Source organism: Pleuronectes platessa, chromosome 19 (assembly GCF_947347685.1).
Source record: "Pleuronectes platessa chromosome 19, fPlePla1.1, whole genome shotgun sequence".
NCBI lineage: Eukaryota > Metazoa > Chordata > Actinopteri > Pleuronectiformes > Pleuronectidae > Pleuronectes > Pleuronectes platessa.
The window spans coordinates 8,260,201-8,281,340 of NC_070644.1; the positions used below are offsets into that span (position 1 = coordinate 8,260,201).

The following is a 21,140-nucleotide window of genomic DNA, read 5'->3' on the forward strand; positions in this document are numbered from 1 at the left end:
TTTTTCTGTTTGCTCCCAAATTCTATCTAGTGTAACCGTTCCAGTCCTCTGATCTTTGCCTTTGCTCTTCCTCTCTCCATCTCTCCATCTCTCCATCTCTCTGTCTTTCCTGTTCTGTTTAGCTCTGCAGCTTTTACCCCTTTTACCTCTTTAGCTACTAGCCGTTGCACCAGTGCTCACCGAGGAGTGCGCCGGGCAAATTGGGTTTGTGGACATGTGTTTGAGAGGAGCGGGCGGAGGAGAAAATAGTGGGGCATGGAGAGTGTGGGGGGGCTGAGCAGTCAGTGCAGCAGGGAGTAGGGCAGGGGTGTCAAAGCCCTGACAGTCTGGCTGCCTCGCTGACTACGGCGGTGCGGCTCGAAGGAGGAGCAGGAGGAGGAGCAGGAGGAGGGTCCGTGCTGACGTGCTCTAACCTGGGATGACAGAATGCATCAATGCAGCTCTGACCCAGCAGGAGATCTCCCTCCTCCTCCCACCCTGCGTTCGATCCGCCATCACTGAGAAGACCGATGTGGTCCTCACAGTGACTTCCTCTCTTGGTACCACAAAGAACACAACCAGTCAACACAAATCACAGTTAGAGGGAGAGCCTAATGGGTAATGAGTGTCAGCGCTTTTGTCAGAGAGAGAAAGAAAACACCCAAACCAGGACTGACTGATGATATGAAGGTGCACATGCACACGCTGGGGATGAATCAAATCTACCCTGCCCCATAGAAATTACTTTTAAATAATTCTCATTATTTTTCCCAATGAGTGTTGAACAGCTTAATTGCTGCTTGGACGATGTTTACAGAAAAACATAGAGAGGTGGCCGAGGTGGACGGTAGAGTGTGCGATGTCCATGGAGTTTGACACCAGAGCTGGGTGTTTGCATACGGAGTCCCTCCCTGTGAAGTTTCCACAAATTGGGTTTCAACAAAAGCCATCCTGGACCTAACCTGCAGGAGCCTAATCATTATTATAAGTTTTAAAAATACTTGAATTGGCTGGCATGCATGGGATCTCGTGTTGTGTGGTTTAACAGATTTGCCATTTTCAAAATTAAATTAGTTATATAGAAACCGAACTTGTTGGAGACAGGTATGATACAGTTGGAGGGTTAGGGTTAATCCATTGTAATTTGTTGTCCGTCCCAAAAATATATTTTGCTTCATGATATTATACATGTAGATTTGACTCTGTTCTGTTAACTGTTCATATTCTCCCCTCAAACATACAGCCAGAGTCGTAAAGAACTATCTCCAAATACAAGAGTCCCACTGGAGTCAGTCTGGGATCATATGTAGACCAAAAAAACACGGCGACAGATTAACTCCAAACAATTGGAACAACCTACCAGCGCAAACAATCTATTTATTTTTATTTTTGAAAGCATCCCCCTCTTGAAGTGCTTTTTCAAAGTACTGTTCGTATAGTGTGCGACACTCGATGGTGTGTTAAAATTCATCTGCTGAAGGGGATTTCCCTGTGCTCACCTTAAATCTAAATTTACACACGCATTCAATATGAGCAGGGCTTTTGTGATGTTGCAACTACTTTGAAAGTCTAAGTGTTCAACTTACATAAGTGTGATGTGGAAACTCGGAGCCTCGAGCACATTAAAAACTGAGAATGGACTTTTTAATGAAGTTGGTGAAATCCTGCGTCGTTCCTCTAAACTTTCAAATGAAATATATTCGCATATTCATAGATTCTTTGTTTTCCATGAGGGAGAGGGAGAAGATATAACTTTAACTCGCTGATTGAACTATTTTCTGTGGAAGCATAGCGGTGCGCCGTGACCAAGCGAGGAGTGGGAGTTGCGCGATGCGGGGATCATTGATCAGCAGCACGCCTTATTGGCTTCGGCTGAAGTCTTTATCACCACATCCCCTCCCACTTCCTCTCCTCGCCTCGCCTCGTAAATTCAGAGCAGCTAATTGGACATGACTGCGTTTATGTTCCAGCTTCATAAATTTCTTTCTCTGAAGGCAGAGGATCGATTTTCCTCGAGTGCAGCCTCCCGTAGCAGCGGAGCGGCAAGAGTCTCTTCAAACGTCCCCCCTCCTCTCCTCACGAGCCCACCTCACCTTCTCTTTTTTTTCGACCCACCATCCATCCTCCCGCTCACATGTGCGCTCCCTCTCTCTCCCTCTAGACTAAACAGGTAATCTATAACTGACCTCCCATGCAATCATGTGATGAGTAGAAATTACACTGTGCTTCTTTACATGCCCCCGATAGTTCACTCTCACATTAATAACAGTAATGATGATGTTTTTTTTGTTTTTTTTTACTAATCACTCCACGGAAATTCAAATTAACGATGGTTTTTAACGGCAAACGGCAAATGCCCTCAACTATTTTAAATCTCCCAGTTTTCCTTTTTTTTCCGGGCACCTCCCAAGATCCACATCAGGAAGGAAACACCACTGGAGCATGTGATGGAGGAAAGGACAGGCCTGAGGGACTGTGTGGTTGAGCTCTCCCATCTTATCTAATATACACTACCCGTGCAATGGATCTCAAAAGTCAACGATCGGATATAATCATGGTTTTTAGTCACGGATTGAATAAATTAACCAAAATAATTGACGCGTCTCATAATGTAAGAGATGGTTACGATAGCGCCTTTCATCCGTTGCTTCCTTGTAGAACTGTCTGCAGTGCTTTTGTGTCATGCTCGCGTGGTCCCTCCCTCTTGCACGCACATGCTGCCGAGCATAAAGTTTTTAACATCTACGCGGACAGTGAAACCTCGTGGTTTCTGCTGCAGCCCTGTGCATAGCTGTGAGTGGCCTTCTCTGCAGTTCTCTCACACGCCAGAAGTTCTCTTTCAGTCTCTATTCGGTGTACCTGTCACTCGGCCTCTTTTGCACGTGAGAGCGAACTACATACATGTGCAGGTCCTGCACGGCCGCCCCAGACTGAATCAATTCTTAAAGAAGCACTGGTCTTAAGTGTTTGGACTTTCACGGACAAATTAGATTGATCCAGGCCATGCTACATGGATGGCGATGGTCATGCGGCTCCCAGACAAGTGCAAGGGGGCAGGAGGTTTCTCTGCTCCTCCAGTAACCACTGTCAACTGCCTTTTAACATACACAGCTTGACACTTAACTGCTTGGATTTGACTGCACCTCTGGATTGAAATTTATGCAATTAAAAAGTGATAGTAAAATTCAAACTGTATTTTACACTAATGGAAAACTTTAAACTGCACGGCCTATAAATCAACCGTCGTCCGTACACTGGTACATGAACAAACAATCACAATCACAATCACACGCACAAACACATACACACACAAATACATGCACTCACTAAATATATACTATGAATTTTTAGAGAAATATCCACCAAAAAGAAATCTTAAATTATTCAAAGCGCAGTAACGACCTTGATCGTCTTTGAAATCCGCACCATGTGTTTGTTGTGTGCGCGTGTGTGAGAGAGAGAAAGTGTGTGCGTGTGTTTTTACTATGCAGTGCATGTGGATGTGTGATCTCCCTGGTGTGCATGTGGGATGGTTCATTATATTAGCACAGTTTGCTCTGTGTTAAATAGTGTTTCTTTTACTTTTGGGATCATGCACGAAATAGAGAGATGGATCTAGAGATAGAAAGACAGGGAATGGGAGAGAGAGAGAGAGAGTCTGTGTGAGACTAAGCGAATGAGTAAATTATTTACACAGGACACCGGCTATTGCGTGCTGACTAGCTGACGTTCAGAGCTAAGAGCAGCCCTCTGATTGGTCGGTTTGGGTCATGTTAAGAGCAGCCTGCATAGTCGGGCCCACTTTGGGCTACCTGCTCTCTGAAGTATGAACTGTATGCACAGGACTAAATAACTAAGTAACAGAGCCTGGGCACATCCTGTTCTCCAGTCCAGACCTCAGAGGACAGTTCTCATGAGTGCAGCAGAAACTGTGTGTGTGTGTGTGAGAGAGAGAGAGATCTATATACTGGAACAGTTCAGGTGTGGGTTACATGCCAGCTGTGTGAAATTTTCAGTTTTTGCTGGCCTTTCAAACTGCAGGGGTGATTAATATGCAGCTTTCAAAGGATTTTGTCACCCCGGCTGTTTCCAGTGATACTCTGTGTAGGAGAATGAGACACGATTCGTAAATAACTTTCTCGTTCACCTCACCAGTTGTAAGTCTTGTTTTTAATCATCTTCTGGATATGGTTTCCTGTATTCATTTAGCTGAGATCGTGTGACTCCTTAATATTTGCTGTCCCTTTAATTACTGATTGTATTACTGTTTATAATAGTAAACAAATCAGCTGCAACCAAGTAGCTCTATGTTGATTTATTTGTGGTTTATTGTGCATCTGATATACTTTTAAATAATCCCGTTCGTCGACTGACAGTGACCACGTGTGGACGATTCCATCTTGTGTGAGCATCACAGCACTATAGACAGGAGAGACTTTGTCGTGCCTTTATCTGTTTGAAAATAAAGTTACAAAAACATTGCCTTTCATATGAAATATAATATAATAACATATCCGTGTCATTGTTAGCTTTTTAAACTGTGTGACTATGTTTTTTGGATATTCTTTTTCTAAAACACAAACTGCGCTGTTTACACTTACTAACCAAAATACTGCATGAGGATCATGTTTAGCATTGCATGAAAAACACAGCTGGCTCATCCATTGTCAAAATATAAATAACAAATTACGCACAGTGCACCAAAAACACTGCACTCACAACACTGGCGATACCATTTTACTCTATATTTCTACTTCGAGATCATTTCAACAAAAGTTGAACCATTCCTGATAACTTCATATATTTATAAAATCTGTAATATAAACCGCTGTAATAACACTTTAAACTAATGGATCCGTTATTTTAATTAGACTTAACTTGACAAGTACATTTTAGTACATTTTGGATGTAGATTTATATTTGCCTTTGTGTAAGTTCTTAGCCCAAAATATATAGTTTGCTTCAGCACAAACTCACCTAATAATCAATCACTTTACGGATCTACAAATAGCTCCTGGAAACTACAACCCAAAAAGTCAGTGCTTATATAAATATATAAATCGATTTATCACTGATAATCTGAAAATGTTCTATTCTAAATGAAATACAATGCAAACATATGCAACAATACAAAATTAAATCGATGTACTTGCATATAAAAGGTTTGTATCGCTTATTTGCCTTTGGAACTGCAAAAAAAATGCCTATATGTGTCTTAAAAAAAACATTGCCTTTTATATGAACATATGCTGAATATTAACGCCCATAAATAGATGCACTGTCAAACATCACTGGCCACTGTGATGACTGACCCTTATTAATTCATCTACACAAGACACATTTTGCCGGCATTTGACACCTGGCGGGTGGCAATTTAAGACTCTGCACGCCAGCATTGTAATATTCATGCAGCATGATGCAGCATGAAAACGCAGAACAGCTGACGGCGTTCTTAGGGATGCAGCCATGTCACGGCAACTTAAGGCTCCTTCCTGCTAAAGAGTTTCTGGCCTTTCTCCATCTAGAGCCCCGACGGTCCTGAGATCACTGTGTAACTGTGCTGGATATTAGAGCGGAACCTCCCTGCAGAGTGCTTACCGCTGCTCAATGTGTTTTAATGAACACTACAGTGCCGACTAACACCTAGGGATAGAGGAAATTGGGTGCAAGTTGGGGGGGGGGGGGGGGTATTATACGTCCTCTGAGTTAAGATGTGAGGAGGTGGGGTGTTATTTTACATCCTCTTAGTTAAGATGTGTGTGTGTGTGGGGGGGGGGGGGGGGGGGGATGGGTTATTTATTATACATCCTCTTTGTTAAGATGTGAAAGAAGACGGGAGGTGAAGGGAAGAATGAAAAAGTGATGAAGAGACAGAAACTCTGGAACGTCATGGGGTGTGGTGGGAGGTTCTTCCTGCTATGAGGCCCCCCCACAGAGTCTTTACACCCCCCGAGGCCATAGCGGGATCTTTATGTCTGTTGTGTGGGTGTGTATGTGTGTGTGTGTATTAAAATGAAAAACTTTTGTTGTGCGCAGTACAAAATACACCCCTTCTCCCCGAGACAATATGTCCGCCATATGAACTTCAGAGACACAACACACTCCTGAACCTCTAATGTGTGAATACATGCTATCATAAATGAAGAAGGAAACACACTTGCGAAGCCGCACCCGCGGGCTGTCACCCATCTTCACCCATGTCCTCGCATTGCAAGGATAAACGTGTTCAGAAAAAGTCTGCTAAAAGTCACCAAAACTTGCTCATGCACAGGCCCACACACCTACAGACATAGACACCCATGCTTATACATAACACACATCGGTGTACATCTATAATGTGAGTTCCTGTATACACGTTTGTGTGTGTGTGTGTGTGTGTGTGTTTGTGCGTCTAATTCCAGTGAGACCGTGAAGGGGAGGATGCCTGGGGAAGAGGAGCTGAGCTGGGATCAGCCAGAGGACAAGGGTTAATATAATTATCCTGCTAAAACCTTGAGACTGAAAGAACATCATTAGTCATAGCAAGAAGAGAGCTACCCCGGCCCCGGGCCAGAGGAGGAGAGGAGAGGAAGAGGTGAGGATACAGGAACAGAGGAGGGGAGGAGACGGAGGACGAGGAGCCTCAAAACACACCCGCACAGTTAACAAGAAAATTAGTACAAGGACTTCAACTTGGGGGTCTTTGTTAAAAAAACAGAAAGGACAGTGTTTACCAGTGCTCTGAGCTGCAACTGAAACTGCACCGCTTATTCAGTAATTATGATACTTTGCTTACTAATCTCTATCGAAATTAATTTGTGGTGAAGTGGTCCAGAAATTAAATTCACATCTGAACTCATAAGGTTCCTCTTGTATAACAAATAGCCAGCATTATTTTGCCATTAATGAAAAGACCTCTTAGGCCTTTTCTCCACAACTGCAGATAATTTTATGAGTGATTATTTTCTCATCTGTTTAAGATAATCTCCGTCCATTCGACCTTAGTCTTATCTCCATCTAGATGAGAACACAATAACGACTTCAAGTGCTCAAACAAGCATGCTGGGCCAAGAAGTCTCTATCAAAGAGCCATTAAATACCAGAGAGGAACACTGTGATCCAAGTATTATAAGGCTTGAATACTGGTCATGTGGTGCGGTACTAATACATTTAGCTGCAAACTTGTAATCAGACATAGAGGTGACCAAATGTAGAGAACCTGGTATATTGTGGCCATTGTTGTTTCTGGCGCTAGCTCATTACACAAAGCAACAGTGGGCATACACTGTGGGATCATCGTTCCTGCACTTTAGGCTTTTGTCAAAATCTCTTTTTTCTTAAAACACAGTTTGTGTTTGGATGAGACCAAACACAGAGGAAAAATATCTCTCTTAGAGTGGTCCGTGCTTTAATATGTAGCTGCTGTAATTGAAGGAGCTCAACCTTTTTATAAACTGAATAGATTTAGGAAATCTCAGGGCTCTAAACACATCTTTAAACTTGTGTCAAGGAGAGCTAAGGGCAGGACTGCAAGTCATACACACTATATTTTAATGATCCATCAGGTTCATTCACTCCAGGTAAAATACATAAGGACTGATGTAATACTATATGCATACATCTTTATCTCCTTCAAGTGTGGTGAACCTTGTATGATTTTAACCCAACAGACTCATTGAGATGCACGGTGAAACTGACCCCATGATTGAAAATCGCACTGGCAATCATTTTTTTAATTAATCAATTAATCATTTGGTCTATAAAATGTCGGCATGATGTAAAAAATGACCATCAAATTGTTGTCAGGGTCGAACCGGTTCTTACAGAGCTTCACAACATCATAATCAAATTTGTTTGTCGTTGATCTAAACAGCAATACTGGAAGATGGAGTAAAACACCAGCTGTGAAAAGATGGCATTTTTAAACAGTCTCACCTGCAGAGTGTTTCGAGTGTCGTTTATCTAGAAAGTGATAAAAACAGTGTAGTTTGTACAAACCACTTTTTTATAGATGGACAACATATTTCTCTGTCCTCTCACTAACCAGATATGAAGCCAAAATGTCCTGGATACAAATATAATAAATGCTGACGATGTCATTTGGATCCAGAGTCTGCACCTTAGCAATCAGGGGATGGAGCCGCAGTATCGAGATACAGACGCCTGACCAATGGCAAGTCACTCTCTCTTGGAGGAGGTGGGGCTTATGACCTATACTGCTGACAGCCAACAGGTGGCGATCAAGACACTTTGTTCACTTTGGGTAGCTGTCCATCTTTAAATACATGGTTGTCTATGGTTCGTACAAGGTGTCGTTCAACCACATCAAACATGTGATTCATTTGAGTTTTGAGACATTCTGGAAGAGTGAAAAGACGGCGGCTGCCATTTTCTCTTCAGGAAATGGTTTATAACATTCATATAGAAAGTGGCTGAAATACACTGTAATCGTGTCAAGAATGAAACAAAGAGGCAGAGAAAGAAGTTCAAAGCCCATCACATCACGAGGTGGATTAGGACTTCCGGATTGGCTCCTTACTTATTCTGTAGCACAAGTGAAGGTTAAATTGAAAAGTTTCACCAAACTAAAGAGTGATCACCAGGACATCAGGACAGTTTTACTTGATGTAAAACGTGCAGATCTCCCATTACAGGTTGACACTGCAGTTAAAGTAAAAGTCTATGACATCCAAAAATGACTGATCACAGCGTGAGACGGTGTGTTTCTAGTCGACAAACACATGGACTCAGCCTCTGTTTCTCTCTCCACCTGATGAGTTGTTTATCCGTGCCCAACTACAAGCTCGTAATGACAGTGCCGCAGTAAAGACACCGGTGTGCTTTTGAACACACCATGCCTGTAATAATGCTATGCTAATTGATGTGCCTGACTGAGAACAAACCATCTTTCCAAGGACACCCTCCCTCTACCTCATGTTCTCCCACTTACAATTCCCAGCATGCTTTTCAGCTTTAAAGCACGCTTGCGGTATCAAGAGATTCCCCTCTCACCAGATGCTGGGTAAGGCACAGTGCAGGCGCGAGTGGGGAGAATTCTTTATTGTATTTGTGAATTTAAAAGGATATTTATGGGACGAGTAAGATGAGGGGTGGGAAAGTGCAGGTAGAAAAGAAGAATCTATTGAAGAGGGTGGGGATGGGAGGGGGAAAAAAAGAGGCGTTTGTGTGAAACAAAAGAACGGGAATGAAAGGAAAACAGGCGAAATCGCTGACGTTAACTTCCCTCCCTTCTGAAGGGAAATAAACTGTGATTATCAAATCAGTTACAACTATTGTGTCATAAATCATCGCATATGAGAGGAACAATCACACATTCCTCATTGCGGTCCCTCAGCTTTCTGCATGCCCTTCTTTTCTGGGGAGTGCTCATGAATGATTTAAAAAGTGATCTGTTTCTGAGCCTCGGCTGCCTCGGAGGGACATAACCCGGAGGGGAGGAGTCTGAGCGGGGTGGGAGGGCCCATGCGACATATGACAACACAGGAGCCATCGCATCTATGTTTTTTTCTCATCACACATCAAGCATGGGTTGTATATTTCATTCATGAGGGGGGGGGGGGGGGGGGTGTGGGGGTGGCAGCGTTCAAGTGCAAAGAGGTTTCCTCATGAAATAGAATAGACAGGAGGAAGTTTTCAACCGTGGCTGGAAAATAGGGAGAATAAGCGTTACTCTGCGCAGCGGTGGCCACGTGAACTGGAGCATAATATTTACAGAGCATCGCACCTCACATCATTCATCACAGAATCACACACCACTGCCAGTCCCATGAAACTAGGAGTTAATCCATCATCTGCCTCCCTCTTTTCCCTTCTCTCCCTCTCCCCCTGATCCAGGCTTACTCCTCCCATCATCTCACCTTCAGTCCGCGAAGGACACAAAAGAAAACTTTGGTGTAATTCAAAAATAGTGGTGACAGCTTCCAAAGTCAAAGTCACCCCATGCAGGAATAATCAATACACAAAACGACTGAAGGCTCTAAAAAAAGAGGAGCAGAGGAGAGGCATCTGTTCTTCCTCGTTCTCCAGTGGAGAAGACGGACAAGCCTCGAGGCCGCGGAGGTTTTTCACCATCTGCCCCGTCATCCTCGTTCCTGCTTCCGCTGCAACTCTAAACCTTTGTAACGGTTAGATTAAGCCAATGTAAGCCATTCAGGGTCCAATTAATCAACTGTAATTGCAGATCAGGGTTATTGAAGATTTGTTATTGTCAAGTTTGAATGATTATGTTTCAGTTTCATTTTGTGTGGCCATCAGTGTTTAGCTTTGTGTTTCAGCTGTTGACGCGGATTTTCTTCTTTTTGCATGTTCTGTTAAAAGACGTTTAATGGTGGGACTCGGTTAAGCAGGACCAGTGATATCGGTTCTTCTGTCCCTGTCAGAGCCTTGCACCTACGTCACCCACAGAGGATTTCGGAAAACCGTGGTGGTGTGTTGTTTAAGGTTTCCGGTGAGACAATGAAATGCAATCCAGGAAGTCCAAGTGAATAAATAGCTTAATCGTTTAAAAGCTTACCAGATGCCACAACACTGACCAACAGGCGATGATACAGGCAGGAAGTTACAGCACCGGGACACCGTGTGTAAAATGATTGGACTTCCCCTTTAATGATTTAGCGATGCTAAATCCTGGTTGATGTGGGTCAAGTCATAGCATGGGTTTGTCATATTTAAATGAATTTTTAAAGGTTCCTCTAAGTATTTGCTAAAATATCCCAGCTTCCAGTTTACCTTGCTTCTAAGTTTCAGTAAGTATAACCCATACATTACGTTAAGCTATTCTTTCACGCCATTTACTCCCTACACTGACATGTAATCTTTCTGCGGACATTCTATCTCTGAGGAAAAACACTAGGTGTGAAAAGACGCAGAGAGCCCGAGGATCAGATCAGAGGACAATTAGATCTGTAAATTGGTCTTAAGTCTATTTGTTGTTGTGACGTCACCCAGAACGGACCACGTAATTCCAAGGTCACTGAAACGTCATATTCTCAAAATCAATTTGCAAACTTTTAAGGTTTAGATTATGTTTAGATTTCTAAATATTGGGCAAACTCAAATTGAATGAAGCCACATGCCCAGGGTTAACAGATGTATATTAAGTATTAGAGTCCAAAATGTATATTATCACTTGAAATAAAGAAAAAGAAAGACTTTGGCTTTAGTATTGGCTGTTTATGAAGATGGACGACATGACACAAGTGCCTCGTTGGCCACATCCTGCACAAAGGTCGTAAATCCTGCCTCCTCCATGTAAGTGCAGGGACATTGACCACACTTGAAAAGCGAGTAACACATCAAATACATTTTTCTCAAAGATGGTTTCTTTCTTTTTGGGTACTTCTTACCACATTGATGTTTGCTCAAGTGTTTGTTCTTTTAATTACTTATTTGATGCCATACAAATGAGGTGAAAGGTCATGATTAGCCGATCATGGTCAATCACATGTATCTACGGAACCAAGTCATCCTGCAAAGACTTTGACTCCAAATGAGTTTGATGGCTGTGTCTGTAATACTATTTGAATTTGTGGAAGGTGGGTTGTCCATCTTTATATACACTTAATGGGCTAAAGAGATTGATTCCTTTGAAATATTTATCTTTTATTTATTTTGGCTTTTAGCGTACATTTTCTCTTAAAATAAATCAACAGCTTTTTTGAAAAGTTGATATCAAATAGTATTTGCTGCAGTAATGTTGCTATTTGATGGAGGATTACAAAGAACTGCTGCTGCTTGTGTTGCTTTCATGATGTAACCACAAACAGAAAAACCTACAGAAACACGGAGATATCATAAAAACTGACTCCGTCCTATCTCTGCTAGCTGCAACATGTTTATAAACACCGGCAGAGTTTTCTGTGTCTCTCTGTTACAGACTGTGAGACGACGGAGAGCTTAAACCTCTCAGCACATTAGCTCTGTCAGCGGGGGGGCAGGATGGCACTGAGAGAAACACACATACACACACACACACACACACACACACACACACACACACACACACACACACACGGATAAATGAGTCAAGCAGACATGAAACAACATGACCATATAAAAACCCTCTGAATATCATTAGCATTCATGTAGCTTGTTTTCTGCCAGGTCTGCTCTTAACTAATTTTCACTACTGGAAAATAATTAGTTGTTGGTAGGAGCGAGAGCTTATAGACAAGCCCAGGCCTATTAGATGTAATTATGTTTCGGTGCCATCTAAACTAAATCACTACATTGTTTTGTTTTAACGTAATTGATGATTTAGCACAACATTTGGGACAGACATACTCTTTCCCCAGAGGACGAATCCTAATGACTTGAGCCTTCCTGTGACTTTACCTCTAGCGGAACCATGACGATGACATTTGTGGTTTGGAATGAAGTGTTGGGCGGATAAACGTGAAATTTGTGTTAGATTTATATGTTGCCCTCAGGATGAATTTTAACTATGCTGATATAAATTTTCCTCTAAATGTCATCAGACCAAAAAGTTCAACGTGTCAAATACTTTGGTTTATGTCTGAATACCTGAAAATCGAATGTCGTTCCAATCTTATTATATATTAGCATTGGCATTGTGAGCATGTTAGCATGCTGATGTTAGCATCGAAGTCATACCATGACTGTGCCTAAGCACAGCGTCACAGACCTGCAAGCAAAACTATAAACCCATAGTTTTGTTACTATTTACAATCAATATTGTATATGATTTTAAATTATATTTTTTCTTTCTTCATCCCTCGAGAAATATAACAACAATCAGCAAAATTATTCCATACAAGAAGAAACATATATGCAAAACGACTTTTAAAAAATTAGCCTTTGTATATCAGATTTTTTTTTTCAACAGTGATATAATGCTGTACATGTGCTGACCTTGTCCCCCCCCCCCCCCCCCCCCCCCCCCATGCTCAGCTGACTGACAGGGGAATAAGACACTGCATACTTCACTTCTCTTAAATGTCATTCTTCCCCCATCAGCCAATCAAATCAAATTAAGAAGTCTGGGAAAAGAGGACTCGACACTGCAGCGATTACCAGCGAGGAGAGGAAAACGATGCAGACTTCTCCTCATCCAGCTCCATCTCCTCCCCTCCATCTTTGCCCCTATCCACTTAGTTGGCTCTTCCTGAGCTTACAGCCTTTCCTTTATTCCATTATAAAGACCCACCGTACAACCTGCTGCTTATTTCATTAAAAAGGCCTCCACCGTGACCCCACATCTAATCCATGCAGACTACAAGCGAGCCATGGCCCGACACAATCCACAGTCCAGCAGGTTGCCTGACAGATGGGGACACAGGAAAAAGGGATGGAGAGATAGAGGTTCAATGGATGGTGTAGAATTGGAGAGCTGCGCTTATGAGAGAAGCTTCCTGGTGAATATGATTTCAGTGATGTAAATGATGATAGAGTTGAGGCTTTGCTACTTTATCTTTGATGGCTGGAGATGACTTTCACATGGCACATCAGTGATATGGAAATGGCCCCATCTAAGAGTTGAATACCGCCTGTAAAATGAGCATAAGGCCTGAGGCTTTTTAGAACCCCAAACACCTTGGCTTGGAGTGTGTATTGTACTCGGTACTGTAGCTCATTACAGTTAACCTTGGTGAAACTTCCCAATACAAAGTGAGTGATGCTGAATCATAGGATGATATTCTATTGACTCTTTTTTGCAATTTGACATTGCCTCCTCTCCCCCTTTTTGACCTTCCCACTTCTGAATCCTTGCTCCACCTCTGGCTGCCCTTTTCCCAACTTCAAGATCCAGTTTGCTGAGTGTTTTAGTCACGTCCACAAATCTAAATTTACAACCTGCCTCCCGTCAGAGCTAGCTTGCCTGAGTTTGCACTTAATGGCCTGATCAGGTTACGTATTTATTGATAAAGCAGCATTTAGGCCGGAGTACCTGGCTTCCCGGCTACCTGCGCCAGCTTATTAGAGCCCGGGCCAGTCACTCTTGACACTGAAGCGTCAGTTTAAAGAGATAGTCCCACAAAGACAACATCTTACGTTCGATTATGGGACAAAGGGCTTTCTCTTCTGTCTGGGCTCAGGTTATTAAGTATAGTTAACTTATAATAATTAGTTTTAAGTGGGTTCAGCTGGAGAGCCACAGCTAGAGGTCTGGGGACAAACAATATGACCAGGAAGTGACTACAACCCTCTCTCCATCGATAACAGCAGCATATCTCATTACCTTGGTGACCTGCAGTACACTGCCACTCGGTCTTGATCATATAAAACCCATTTCAGTTCGCGGTCCCCGCTGGAGCACCAGCAGAGTGGAATATTCATTATTCAAATTTTAAGCATTGGAAATCCCAATATGTTACTAAGGCCAGATGAGATGAGATGAAATAGCTTAGCCTTTTGTCCAGGGAACATTGACTAATCATCTTGCTCCCCAAAATCAATTTCCGAGCCGTAAGCATCAGACACTCCTGATTGTACTGTACTGTTGAGGACCCCCCCATCACTATCACCTAATACTCCTGCTGGCTGCCCAGAATAACTTATTGATTAGTGATTATGTTACGGGAGGTGAGGGTGGCCGGGGCGGAAGATGGACTGGCCTCAGTCATCTCAGAGCTAAATATGGGTCTTCTGTTACCCGATCTAGCACATATTGACACTATCACCAGCTGCCACCAGCCCTGCAGGGGGTGCAGACGGTGTTTTTCAAGCAAAGCGTTACTAATGGATCTAATATCGCCTAATCAAATCGTAGATTTGCAGCAATTGTAGACGACTATACAAAGATATAAGCACAAATATATTTCAAATCAGGGATGGATGATCATTTCCTGGTGTTGGTGGAGGTTCTGATGTGGCGGGAATGCACTTTTGTTCTCTTTGTTCTGAATAAATGATATGAACATGAAATGGGGGACAATTTTTGCAGCATCGGATGTGGTAACCTAGTGGAATTCATATCTGAGTAAAACGGAGAGCCGGCATGGCGTGACAAACGCCGTTGTGTTACAAGTCACGCCTCTGATTCTGGAATGCAGGCGTGCTTACTAAAATCACTGGGGTGGCAATATGCCGACTTGTTTGGTTCAGTCAGTGTAAACTGAACTAACTAACAACAAGTCCTCTTAATGGCAATATAGCAGGATCTCTGTATAAACGGTACTTCAGATGCTGTGCTCAGCCTGAAAAGTAGCTGTGATCAATACCTGCAGGCCCTTTCCCCAGTGCCAGAGGGCTTGTGCGTGTGTGTGTGTGTTTGTGTGTGTGTGTGTGTGTGTGTGTGTGTGTGTGTTTGTGTGCTGTGTCAGCATCCACTCAGGACTTCATCAAACATCCCCCATACCCTGACTCCACACACACATACCCAACGCCCACATCGGTTGAACGCTCCGCTCAAACAGTCGCTCATTTTCACTTTCCCCTTCTCATCCGCCCTTTCTTTCTCTCTCTCGCTCTCACGCACACACACACACGCACCCATGCACACATTTCTCCTCCTTCCTCCTATTCCAGACCATCCCAACAAGAATGTTAAATACCATTCAAATGTCAGCCTGCCGTATTGATTGGAATAATAATTCTGAAAGGTAGGAGAGATGGCTTGTTGATGCTAAGCAGGCGCGTGACGGGCCGAGCATCCTTCACTGTCACAAAGTTGCCATGTAAGGGTTCCCGGCTCCCCTGGCAAGAGTGTGGATGGCGGTTTACGTTAAGACCACCGAGGCCGTATGTTTCTGTCATTAATCATTGTCCTCACAGGCTGGAGAAAGGCAGACTAGGATCCATGCTGCGAGAGAGAGGGTCATTTTAAACGCCCTCAGATCACAGTGGCGAGTCGCGAGTGTGTGTGTGTGTGAATCAATGTCAGACCAGTGGGTATGTTCATCACCAGGTGGTTTTCCTTTATCTGTCATGTTTAAGTGAAAAATAAAAGGCAGAAGTGAAATTCAACCATATGCAGGCAAGAAGATAAAAGCTAGAATCTGATCAAAATTGCTCATGTTACTGATTTGCTGCCAAAGTGCAGCAACATCGACAGATTACACACAATGGTTTACTTATATAATTGTTTGCTTTTTATGTTAATAGATTTTAATCATTAGCAATTTAAAATTCACTTCAAGAATGAGTAAACTGCGTGTAGAGAATTGAACTATCAAGGATCAATGGAGCTGCGATCCGGGACATATTTTTATTACGTACCCATGGCTGTGTCTAGCCTTGCAAATTACGGTGTTATTTGGGATTCTAAAATAGTCCCTGTGAATATACTATAACAAACTTTTCAGGATGGAATGATCCACATTTACAGAGACTGAAGGGTGATGTCTTGTTCTTAAGAGTAGAACAAGGTTGATTGAACCAATATATTATTATCATTTGACTGAAATATACAGCTCGTGTCAGCATTTCTTCAGTATTTTTTCCGATACTCATCTTGGTTATTCGTCTAAAAGTATATCAGGTGGTATTAATATTTACTTTGCGTAACTATTTTGAAATTCATATAATGCTCTTCTTGTAGATTATTTAGCATTGTTCCATTTTGAATTATGTAATTTATTGAAGGAGACATATTATACATATAGTCAGGTTCATTCTTTTCATTTGGATTATTACTTGAAAAGGTTTACATGCTTTACTGCATCACTTCATAATGTCCCGCCACTGCAGCTCCTCTTTTCAGCCTTTGACTAAGCATGGTTTTTAGCTCCTGTTTCTTTAACCCCTTCCTCCTGATATAGTCCAGTCTGCTTTGACTGGCCAGCTGGCCTACTCTCTTGTGATTGGTCAACCTTTGTCAGAGCAGGAAATGTTGGCCTCTGCTCTCGTTTCAGCAGACTTTGATAGGGGGCAAGCCAGGCTAGCCTGCTAGGTGTGCATTATGCAAACGTGGGGCATGGTGATGCAGTAATGTCCGCCGAACACTATCGGCGAGAAGTTTCCGTAGCTTAAGGGGCATTGTATTCTTTCGGGAGAGGAGCTCCCTCTAGTGTGGACTTTGGGCTTTTTAAATTTGCGGACCTTTCACATACATAGACAACTTGAGAGGTAAAGCGAAAAAATAATGTGTTTCCTTTTAAAGGCATGAATATGTATCAAGATATCTATAAATGTGTATCTGGTGTCAAGTCAGCTTTGACCCTCACCTGGCAGGTACCTCGATGTTTGAGATGGCATAGAAGTACTTGAGCAGGTTGTCTCTCTGGACATAGGTGCCTCCGAGGGCAGGCCTGAGAAGCCTCAACCTAAGGTTGGTGAAGGTGAAGAAGTCCCTCAATCCCTTCATACTCTCCATGCGAGTGTACAGACTGTCCATGTTTTGTAGCCGAGATCCGGCAAACACAGCAAAGCGTGCCCGCACCTCAAACTTGACATTCTTGTCGTTCTTGGAACCGACCCAGCGTGAGAACTGCTCAGTACAGATGACCCGTGTGATGTTGGCGGGCGTGAGGTCACGCACTTGTTTGGGTGGCATGTCGAAGGCATCCAGGCAGTCGTCAGCAAAGAACTGGTAGGGCTGCCAGGAGCGCCCATGGTCCATGGACTTATCTAGTATCATGATAGAAGGACGGCCGTATTCAAAGGTGACCAGTATGTCGTCTGTGAGCTCCAGACTTTTGTTCCAGGCCATTGTGATGTTAGCCAGCAGGGGCTCTGGGTGGCTCCTCCATGTGACTGTCTGCCAGTAGGTGATTAAGCCGTTGCGTTCACGATCCTGCATCAGCTGAGGAGGATGAGCCAAATCTGGGTTGGAGGCATCACACTCATCACTGCACAGGTATGGATTCTCCTAAAAGAGACATGGACACAGAGCAGTGAGATATTTGTCAGGGTTTGAGGATGAATAGAATGATGGTAACCAATACATAATAATGAAAAGACCAAAAAACATGAAAGGTCTATTTTTAGGTTTCCAAATGAAACTCAGAGTATATAATATACAGCGTATATCTTAATCGGCACACACTCTGGGAAAAATGAACCAACTAAGAGGCCAGTGGGCAAAGTTTTGCTTGGGTCCCCATTAACTTTGTACATTGTGTTTGGGTCCTGTTGCCTTTAGGTAACATCCTGGCACAGAGCACACCACAGACGACCCAAGGCACTGCCGTTATAATGTAGCCCAGAGCCCCAGAAACAAGAAGCACTCCAAAGCCATAATATAAACTTGCCAAGGGGTTTCTTGTTGTTAGTTAGGTAAAGCTAATTTTATTTAATCCAATATTATGAACTGATATAATACATTTTTCTCAGGCAGAATTTTGACCCAGGGCCTCAAAATCCCAAACCACATTTATGTCCTCATTATTCCAGTTTATAACATGTTCTGATGGTGCATCAAATTACCACAATCTGATTCCCACATTGAATTAAGGAAATACAATTTCTGAAACAAATCTCGTTTGAGGTTTAGTATTTCTGTTCACCTCCATGTAATCCTTTCATTCAAAAGGTACGCTCTTTTTCTGCTGCCTGATTATCCCCCCAAAAAATATCCATATTGTTTTCCTGAAGGACGCTGTGTATCTAAATTAGAAGTTCCTTCAGCTCCTGGACAAGGGCACCGAGGGACAGAGAGCTCCAGAGGAAACTTGCCAAACAACACAACAGGAAGTGTGAAGGTCAGGAGGATCATGCATCATCACTGTCTTTGCATAGACAGCAGAGTGTTGCTGCACTTTTAACTCCAGAGAATCGATCCCTCTCTTTTAGTGATGCCAAGACTTTCAAGCCACGGCCTCTCTGCACATCTCAGAAGTCAACGGGATTATTCTCCCGGCTCACAGGGGGCTCAGGGCCTCGCTCCACCTGAACTAAGAGATGCCTCTCACTCTCTGTTCTGAGAGCTCCTGCCTCACGTTGTCCTTTTCTTCCAAAAAGACATATTCGGTCTGTTATTTCAGATTCCTACCTTTGCATGTCAAAGAAAATGTCAGGTCCTTTACCTCTAACCTTATCTCCAAGAAATAATTTGAATATAATACTATTTTGTCCAATAGTGTGGTGGTGAGAAACATACTCAATAGCCAGGTAATGTTCAGAGTCTGTGTTTTTTGGGTGAATGAATTGAGGTGTTTGGCTCAGTGTACAAAGCACCAGATAAGCCAGCGATGAGGGATGGATGCGGACCTCCCAGCTGCAGCTAGGTTTGGTCTAAGGTTAGGGAAAGGTTGTGTGTTTCGTTAAATATATATAACAATATTATGCAAGCAAAGTTGTTGGGCTGCTGGTTTGACAAAATAAATGTAATTTTTGATACTGTGATCTCTGATTATTTTTATACAAACCAAAAAATGAGAATAATCAACAGTAATTGAGATCTTCGGAAGATTAACATTAATTCACATAAACATGTAACATAACATATTTTCTACATAGTTTAGATCCTGATATGTATGCGAAAGGCTCATATCGGCTGAGTTTTATCGACCCACCGATGTGTCAGTCTTGCTCTAATTCTAAATTCAAAACCTTAACCTTAAATTAGTATTTTTACATTGTAGTAAATAAGGGGACTGAATACTTCATCCACTACTGGAGAATAAAGTCCTGTCCACATTACATTCCCTTCCAAACATGATTGCTCGTGAAAATTTGCTGTATTTAGAAGAAGTAATTTCAAGGAGAAATATGTTTTTATTCCAATATCCCAGAAATCCTATTTCCACAGTTTCCCGTGGCTCTTCATGTTGAGACCTTTGCAGCCATTTCCATAACATTGATGCAGCTTAGTGTTGTAAGCTAGCTGTCTGACATCCACATCACCACAGAAGTCAAATATTTACACAGAGAAATCCCAGAGATCCACACAGTCATCTCTCCTGGTGCTTAATCAGCTCTAACATTGTTTAGATTGTATCACATGCAGGAGGCTCATCATCACCCCAGGATGTACTAATTAGTCCGATAAGGGTGTTACTATTTTCTCCAGTATTTACCCACAGTAATTTATTGTAGCAGAGGGGTCATAATGTATTATCTTCACAAGTATTCACCTTCTCATTCACAGCCACTGGCTTCTTTCATTATATTTTACTGTTGTCGTACTTCTCAAAAATACAACCCTCCGTGCTGTCATTTCCATCGTTTCAATTACACAACGCTGTCATTTCTTGATATGTTGGGTATTTAAAAACAAACTACTCTGAAAACATTACATTGATTTTACATAGCTCGAGAATTGCCTGCTGATGTCTGTAGGATTTTTACTCGATTGTGTTTCCAACCTCCCCTCCTGTTTTCCACACTTGCAATAACTGATTACATTTTATAGCTGATGTTAATCCTTCTTATTTCATTTATTGAGAATCCAATAGTCTTTCTGAATTTTACTGCGTTCTGCTTAACAAGCTCTTGATGGAGTGCAGAGTATAAATATCTTGCCTTTTTTCTTGCACCTCCACCTCCTCTCCCTCCTCTTCTTCTTCTTCCCCTTTCTTCCTTGTTTTGTTCCTCTTATAATTTGTTTTGCCGTTTGTGTTACACTACTTCTAGCTGCAGTGTTTAAGAATGTGACCAGCCGGTCTTGAAATACTCTCAGGTAGTGGAATGGTAATTTTGTTGACAACAGCCACTACAGAATATTTTTGGGGAATTTTAAGATATTTAAATATTTCTGAACAAAGGAACAAAGATGGTATGAGGCAATTCAGACAAAAATAATGATTCCTATCTTTGCCTCAGTGACATGAGATATTTGCTCTAACGTTCTGCCAGCATGTGACAAAGGAATGATCAGTAGTTTGTCTGCAATTTGTGTTTCTGCACGTTCCTCTTTTTCTTTATTATAAAATGTTTATAAATGCTATACAATATGCTTCCTTTCAGATCACCTCTCCAATGACATGATTAATCACGTGTATGCTCAGAGAATGACTGGCCAATGACAAACAATGGATGCATTTGTATGGATATCAATATTCTGACATTAGGACAGTAGTAATACGACACTGTCATGTAGAGAGCAATTTCTGATGAGTTTAACCTGAATAAGGTCATAGTTGGAAGACGCAATAATCAAATTAAGACACATGGAGTATTCCGACTGTAGTCACATTATGTAGACATGTATACGTCTTTAATGACCTTATAGCTTCCAATTAGAGTTTTACAGCATTTTGCAACATCGACGTACGGCAGCTTGACAACGCATGTCCGGGGTTAGAGTGTAAACAAGTAGTAGT

General features: G+C 42.3%; 1 protein-coding gene across 1 annotated transcript in view; it reads right to left on the reverse strand.

Annotated features, from left to right (window-relative positions):
• Nucleotides 1–21,140, reverse strand: part of ntng2b (netrin g2b) — a 64,055-nt gene that overhangs the window by 34,009 nt on the left and 8,906 nt on the right. Inside the window, exon 2 of the mRNA XM_053411323.1 lies at nt 17,103–17,746. Coding sequence (XP_053267298.1) covers nt 17,103–17,746 — 644 coding nt within the window. The remainder of the gene's footprint in view (nt 1–17,102; nt 17,747–21,140) is intronic.